General features: G+C 39.3%; 1 protein-coding gene across 10 annotated transcripts; it reads right to left on the bottom strand.

Annotated features, from left to right (window-relative positions):
• Window positions 1-319: 319 nt before the first annotated feature.
• zfyve27 (zinc finger, FYVE domain containing 27) lies at window positions 320-8,011 on the bottom strand. Of its 10 annotated transcripts, none has more exons than XM_052605970.1 (15): window positions 7,841-8,011; window positions 7,295-7,510; window positions 7,105-7,175; window positions 6,141-6,327; window positions 5,948-6,043; window positions 4,997-5,109; window positions 4,671-4,792; window positions 4,475-4,546; window positions 4,365-4,385; window positions 4,157-4,177; window positions 3,570-3,626; window positions 1,732-1,873; window positions 1,602-1,648; window positions 1,436-1,517; window positions 320-1,347 (listed from the first exon to the last, which is right to left on the bottom strand). In XM_052605970.1, the coding sequence occupies exons 2-15, from the start codon at window positions 7,507-7,509 to the stop codon at window positions 1,280-1,282; spliced, it is 1,314 nt and encodes a 437-aa protein (XP_052461930.1). In that variant the 5' UTR covers window position 7,510; window positions 7,841-8,011; the 3' UTR covers window positions 320-1,279. The 10 variants fall into 10 exon arrangements, with proteins under 10 accessions (XP_052461930.1, XP_052461938.1, XP_052461921.1 ...); XM_052605978.1 differs by having other exon boundaries at window positions 7,295-7,597; XM_052605961.1 differs by having other exon boundaries at window positions 7,295-7,643.
• Window positions 8,012-8,027: the final 16 nt, after the last annotated feature.

Raw genomic sequence — 8,027 nt, forward strand, 5'->3', positions numbered from 1 at the left:
TCAAACCCAGCCTACGCTTATTTACCTCCAGCTCAGGCTGGTTTAGCGTTTTTTTCCCCCGAACGTTCATGAACAGAAGTCGCGTTCGCCTGGAGAGGTAACCATAGCAACAGTACGTCAGAACGCTTTTAAACAGTATAAAACGGCCGGGGGACGACAAAACCGTCATTATAACCTTTATTATAGACATGCGTCACATTTATAACTTCAAAAACGCAATGTTTTGTTTAAAATGTCTTTAAAGTAGCAGCTAGCTAATTGCGAGAGGCGCCAAAACACAACAGGGGCGAGAAAATTCCTCACAGAAATTCCACAAAGCTTTATTCAAATTCAGATTGTTTATTAATGTAACAGAAGATGTAACCAAGGAAACAGAGGATAACAGCAGTACGACATACATCGATCTAGAACCATAAAAACACTGGTTTTACATTCAACCTGGGCTTAAAGACGGATAAAATCACAGGAACATAGCTCATTCTTTCATTAATGTGAGCAGGAGAACTCTTGTGCGGATATGATACACTAATATGATTATCTAATATAAATGCTTTCTGAGGACGTTCCAACAACAAACATACATCAATATATAAATTAAAGCTTTTCGGAGACAGAATTACACAAATAAATTATGGGTTTAAGCAGATAAGCAGCTACCAAAAGGTTGAATTGTAACTGATTGGTCTAAATGTTTAATGAGAGAATTAAACAGATTAATTTTCTTAAGTTATTGATACCAACTAATCAGATTTTACAGTATGTGGAACAATATAGAGAAGCCATCTAAAATGCGCAGATCGATTGGTTTTGGCATCTAATGCAATAAATAACCAACATAATTTTCATGGTCTTGTTCTCCTCTATAGGATGATTATAATAACAGATAAACAGGGCCCTTGCTATTCAAATTAAATCCCACCAAGGGCTCATTCTGGAAAGTGAAGCCATAATAAGAGTTGATGAAAGTACAATATTTGATTTCACAGTATAGTGACTTCTAAGTAAACCAATCAATCTTGGTGTGAAGCTTTGATTAATATTAGCGGTGGAAGTGGAAAGCAGCATATTCCAAGGAAAAAGTCACCATTAAAGGAGCCCAGGTAGGGGACACAAGTTTTCGACAGGCAAACAACTCTTGAGGAACCTCGGGAAGAGAGTTGAGGCAACAGAAGCGGGAGGATTTTGATCCTCCATGTGAAATGCTCCGCAGGGGAAGAATGAAACCTCAAGAATCGCTGAAGCCTCTTTTACAGGATTGCAATGGTGGAACATTATTGAATTACTTGGTGCTGAGGAAAGTATTACACATAGAACAAACAAACACAGTCTCTCTTTGGGCCTCAGGAGCTGAGGAATCAGAGAAAGAAAAATAACATTGTGTAAACCCATCTTCAATTAAAAAACTCTTTACAACATTCACATGCTCTTCTCATACCTGTGGCTCCCATACTGGATCTCAACACTTTATATGAGCAACAGCGGGAACAAAAACTGACACCACAGTTACTGCAGTTTCTCTGGAAAATTACAAAGATCATGAGTGAAACAACATCATACAAGTTGAATAGCATGTTCAACAGGATGAAGCTCAGAAGTCATACCCTTTTCTTTAAAACAGAAAACGCTGAACTGCAATGGAAACAGTTGCCTGTGGAAGGACAAAGAGAAAATATGGTTTTAAAGAAAATATGGATGGCAAAATGAATGAAGTATAAAGAGATCCATAGTGACCGGTGGCGTTGGCAGGGACTCGCTTGCGAAGTTTCTCAGTGAGTTTGGACACTTTACTGCGGATGGGCTCGTTCCTGCTCAACAGGCCGTTATCAGACACTGTGTCAAACTCAGGAACACCAGAAGACACCTCCTCATCATCCTACCACAGATAAACATGGAAATAAATGAATTACTTTCATATTCAGATGACAGGTCTGAAGCCGTTAGCTCTCAAGTTCAGCTTGACACCAAAAGATCTTTCACTTCACCCACTCCTGACAAAACCTGCACACAAAACCACTAAAAACATGTGAGCATTTTCCACACATACATATATATATTTATATATAGGTCAATGACTTGATTTTTAATTCCAAAAATGATTCAGATTTTTTATTTATTTAAAGGTCAAAAACGTCAAGGTAGTTTAACTGTATTTAAGTTATACAAAACATATTTCATATTTCATATCAAACAGTATGACCCTAGAAAATTAATATTTATGATAACATGCTTGAATACACTCCAAACTTTCATTGAAAGTGGTATAGCGTTATTCAAAAATTAACTCGCCTAAAAAGTTTTTTTTACACCAGATTATCTTGTCACTGACCCATATACAAAAAATCAATGCACTCTCCTCATATGTGACCCTAGAGCACAGAACCAGTCTTAAGTCACTTGGGTATATTCTAGCAATAGCCAAAAATACATTGTATGGGTCAAAATTATAGATTTTTCCTTTATGCCAAAAATCATTAGGATTTCAAGTAAAGATCATGTTCCATGAAAATATTTAGTGAATTTCTCCTGTAAATATATCAAAACTTAATTTTTGATTAGTAATATGCATTGCTAAGAATTCAATTAGACAACTTTAAAAGGGTGGTGATGGTGCAGTGGATAAGTAACATGCCTTTGGTGTGAGAGACCTGGGTTTGAATCCACTGTGAGACACCAATGTGTCCCTGAGCAAGACACTTAACCTCTAGTTGCTCCAGAGGCGTGCGACCTCTGACATATCTAGCAATTGTAAGTCGCTTTGGATATTAGCGTCAGCTAAGGTAAAAAATGTAAAAGTGATTTTTTTTGCACCCTCAGGTTTCAGATTTTCAAATAGTTGTATCTCAACCAAATGTTGTCCAATCCTAACAAACCATACACCAATGGAAAGCGGATTTATTCAGCTTTCAGATGCTGTATAAATCTTAATTTAGTAAAATTGACCCTTATGACTGGTTTTGTGGTCCGGGGTCACGGGTGTGTGAAGGCTTTCTCTCTCTGTTAGTTCCGCTCTGTATGTAGAGGGCTTTGGGTTAAGAGATCAGATTCACTGAAGTCATTAGAAACAGACGAATCTCTGCGCCTGTAGCGGCACATGTGACGACTTCGGTAAATCTGACCCATGTTTGTTGCTGCTGAGCTTTGTTTCCTGCAGTCATCCGGTGACTGGTGAAAGGTCTCAGATTTCTGTGCTGTACAGCACTTAACACCATAAAAAGACCACAAGCCCTCGAAATACAGGCTCTAGTGAAGGCAGGGGCACATTTCAAATAAGTTAATCCAATTCAGACCCCAAACTGAACATATTCATAAATGTACTTCATAATTCTGAATACCTCTTAAATGAACAGTAAAGTAGCCCATCTCATCTTGTTAGTAGACATTACCAACCCTTTTCATAATAAGACCTCACATAGAAATAGTGTGACGATCAACCCTGACCTGAAGGAAGTTTCACCAAGTAAGCGTTTCCTGTGAAATCACTGTTAATAGAAGCCACCGAAATGAATAAAGGCATGAGGGGGTGTGGTTAGAACACCTAGAGATCATGATTGACAGGTGTGTGTGGGCACCTTATGGGCTCTCCATCTCCTCAGAATCTTTGGTAGCAAATAAGATACAGGCCACACCTAGATTCAAAACACGGGCCGGACACTTTTACAATGGTCATGCCTCTTATAACAAGATATATCATCAAATACTATTAGGTCTGGATTTGATCTTGATCCATCGTGTGTCGCGTTTGAGGTTATTTGTAGTTGATGAGAAAAATGAAATGCATCTTATTTTAAATTCACACCTGAACACAGACAAGACATACAGGTGAATCTCACAAGCATATTTCCAGGTCACATATCACCCCATAATCAAAAAATGCAATAAATGATATTCTACTTAAAGACAACAGACGAGATTTAATTTCATCTAAATCATTATTTTTTCCTAGACATCTTTTGACAGGTTTTGTGAGATGCACCCTGCTAAAATCTAATAATCATACACGGATTAGACATAAATAAACATGTGCAGATGCATTCCGAGAATTTACAATAATGCAAAAACATGCACATACACACAAAGCCAGGATGTTTCTTCGCTCATCTGGAGTTACTGTGAATTTACTCAAATATTAAATGCTCTCGGTTACACTATTACTCACCACTAAAGCCAGAGGAGTTTCCTTGGAGAGCAGAGTAAAGGTCAAAAGGTCAGACATGTACACATACACACTAAACCACATGACTAAATCTACTTAGATAATGTGAAGGCTGATATCCACTCATAAACACACACACTTTATCTGCACACTCAGCTGTGGTCTAAAATTAACGCTATAGATCTCCACGCCTCTAGAGGGAGCTACTTACCGGCAGAATAAGCTGAGATTCCTTGAGCAGGCAAAGAGCAGAAATGGGAGAACATGTCAGAAAAAGAGACAGAGAGGGAGACAGACAGACAGACAGACATTTTTCCTGACCTCAATTGCATCTTTAAACTCATCATCAGGCTCCGCCTCCTCTGCCTCTTCAATGTTGCCAGGAGACTGATCCTGAACAGGAAGCACATTCACACAATAAGTCAACCAAAGTAGCGCAGACTAAAAATAATCTGTCAGCTGTCTAGATGTGTTTTATGGTTATAGCGAGAGTTTGTTTGTTTTAATTCACTCTCACCTCCACACTGGTTGGAGTGGGTGTGCTTTCTAGCAGGCTTGCCTGATCTGGGTCACATGGTTCAGTTTCCTGCACAGGCCGGACCCGACTCGGGTGAACACCCTCCTTCAGCTCCAACAGAACTAGAGGAAATGAGAGAAAGGACACTGTGTGAGACACTGTGTCAGGCTAAGTGAATCTGAATGGAAATATATATATATTCACTAATCATTTTTATATCAGCATAAAGTCTGGCCACACTGAAGCAATAACCTTCTGACCAACATGTAAAGTGCCCAGTTCTGCATTTACACGTCACCTGAGGCCGATGTCATGTCTTTACTGACCTCTGTAGAAGTTCCTGTTCCACAGAAAGAGGGCGCTGTTGAGCACAGACAGACTCAAACCCACAGGAACCAAATACAGCAAACAAAGCGCCGTCAGGAGAGAACCGTAAAACCTGCACAGAATAACACTCATTACCATCACCATCACCTTCACAATCCTTACACTCAACTGATGTTTGTTGCTTTTATTAGATGCTTTGCGTTACAAATTAACACAAAGATAACAGAAAATAGACCAAAACAACAGTATGCAAATAATACATACATAACTATATGAGTAATACTACATTATACGCACGGTTTGTACTCATTTCTACAAATACATTTCATGACCTTTACCTGACATTTTGAGACGACATTCATGACCTAATGTTCCATTAGTTTACAAGTATACACATAAAACAAGAATAAAAACCTATGTTCAAATTTATCACAGCATATTTGAACTAAAATTAATGACTTATTTGCCTTCGTTTCACTACTGAATCCTATTATACAGAGATTTGTGATGACTTTGCCAAAACTGCATGACTTTTCCAGGTTTATCATAACTGTATGAACCCTGTATATGTATAAATTACAGTTGCTGTCCATCAGTTATTGTTAAGGTTAGTATTCTTGCACTAAACATAATTTTTTACAAAACTGTACTATGGTCACCATAATTTAATTAAAAAAAATTCACTGTCAAATTTCAGAAACTTCCCTGGCTAAATGTTTTTGATTTTGTTCTTATTTTATCTGAAGAAACACATAAAAATAACTTTCTCATCTCATATGATTTTCATCCTATTCTGAAATTATTCTGTGGACCGTGTTAGTTAATACCAAGCTCACTGACGTGACAATATCTGTACTGGACTATTCAGGCAGACACTTTGATAAGCATGGTCAATTGTCCTCAAAGGAACATCAACATGTGCTTCTGTGTGACATTAGCTTGATACTCACATGGAGGACATGGCGTGACTCTCCCAGTATAACACTTTATACACGGATTCTGCATACACACACGCCAGGGTCAGAAGGTCATCTATTCGTTTCAGCCTGTAACACACAGACACACACACACACACACACACGTCTTCATCTCTCTGTCTCAGCGCTCTCTCATCACTCAAACATCATGGTCTCCTCCACTCACATGTCCTTGACCTCCAGCATGGCCTCCTGTTTGCTCATGTGGACCATCTTCAGTTCTCGCCGCTGCACGGCAAAGTGCTGCTTCTTCTGAACCGTCACCTCACAGCTCGTGCCCTGGCAACGGTTGCCAAGGTACCCCAGCGCAGCCGGAGTGGAGACGACCAGCAGCAGCAGAGCGACCCACGCACCTGAGGATAGTTTTAACACAGGAGATACTCAGTTAATGCATTACAGTGGCATGTGAAAGTTTGGGGTGAAAACTTCTGAACACGATGAAGATGTCCAAATTTTTCTTAAGTTGTTGAAATATATATTTTTTCCATTTAGTTCTACCCTTCGTAAGCAACAGAAGATACTTGTTTGTTTCCCTGAACACAAATTAAGTACAATTTACTTTGATCTTCAAATTCCAAAAGTTTTCACACCCAGCTCTTAAAGCATCTTGTTTCCTTCTGGAGCATCAGTGAATGTTTGAATCTTTTTAAATAGTTGTGTTTGAGTCCCTCAATTGTCCTCAGTCTGAAAAGATGCATCTCAAAATCATAAAGTCACTGCTGGAAAGGGTTCAAATATGCAAAGATGCTGGAAAACTGAAGAATCTGCAGGACCTTAAAGATTTTTCTGAAGAACAGTTCTCAGTTTCAACCATCACAAAACAGAAAGACAGTCGAGGATCATCAGGTAACAGCACACAGTTTTAAGAACCAAGGGTTCCCAAACTATTAAATGAGGTTATTTTACTAATTTCAGCAGTTTTTTTGTGTTGAGGACTAAATGTAAACATATTTTGTGTACAATATCTTACTCAGGACAGTACTCAATAAAAAATAACATGCATTTAGTATGATCTCTCTTATTTTGTTAAAATTATTCACATTTTCACAGATTCTGCAAGGGGAGCCCAAACTTTCGAATGCCACTGTATAGTACACCTGCACAGCACATGTCATTAATTCAAATCTCACCTTCACTCAGAGTGAGGAAGAGGATGTTGAGCAGAACACAACTGAACAGGGAGCACAGCGGCATCCTCCACCTAAAAACACAATGAGCATCAATAATTCAGAGACACGTTTAGAAAACAACAAAAGCCTTCTGGTGAGAGTCACATGACACAGGCAGAAGCCGTTCTGATTATTATGGGATGTCTCTCACCCGAGCAGGTAGCGCAGCACCTCCAGTGAGTCTGTAACGGGCTCCAGGAAGATGGCCATCCGCTTGAAGGAGATCACCATGTTAAGCAGGTCAAAGGTCAGCGCTCTGGGGCTGCCCAGGTCAGAGGTGCTGTCTGGGGAGGGCAGCTGGGTCAGTTCGGCCCGGTCACCGCTCGCATGTGAGGGGTCCTGAGGAGGGGGGGCTGCGCACTGCATGCTGGGAAATCAGAGACTGTGTTTATCTGATGCTTGTGTGACAGTCTCTCATCTGTTACATCTGATGACTCGCAGTGTATTCAGTTCTCTGATGATTTAATCACAATCAGTAAACAATGTCAAATCCAGCAGATCTGTATAACGAATATAATAAAAACACAATAGATGTGACAATCAATTCAGTGTAGGTTTAACAGATTTTATAAACCATTTTTATAAACAGAACACATTCAGTTCTTGGTTAAACTAATATAAATAGAGAAACATAAAGCACTGCCATATAAACATCAACCAGAAGAAAACACTCGAACACAACGGACTCTCACATTACCTTTAAATCTTTAACAGCGTGTTCCGCCGCTACAGAGTCATTAAGAGGTCTTTAATGTGCATGAAGATCTATTTCTAGACTAGATTTGAGAATAATCTACTTAACAGTGTATCAAGACGCTGCGTTATCGTTTATGTCTAGCGACTTCTGCTTCCGGGATCCACAGGCGGATGTGTGGATGTCAGAG

This window comes from Carassius gibelio, chromosome A1 (genome assembly GCF_023724105.1).
Source record: "Carassius gibelio isolate Cgi1373 ecotype wild population from Czech Republic chromosome A1, carGib1.2-hapl.c, whole genome shotgun sequence".
Classification (NCBI taxonomy): domain Eukaryota; kingdom Metazoa; phylum Chordata; class Actinopteri; order Cypriniformes; family Cyprinidae; genus Carassius; species Carassius gibelio.

Bases quoted from the DNA above. Each gene is read 5' to 3' on its own strand.
- zfyve27 (XM_052605970.1), bottom strand. From the start codon at position 7,509: ATGCAGTGCGCAGCCCCCCCTCCTCAGGACCCCTCACATGCGAGCGGT. The intron at 6,328-7,104 runs GTGAGATTTGAA...AACTATCCTCAG, and splicing joins CTTCCTCACTCTGAGTGAAG to GTGCGTGGGTCGCTCTGCTG. The intron at 4,178-4,364 runs GTAAGTAGCTCC...CTGCTCTCCAAG, and splicing joins AATCTCAGCTTATTCTGCCG to GAAACTCCTCTGGCTTTAGT.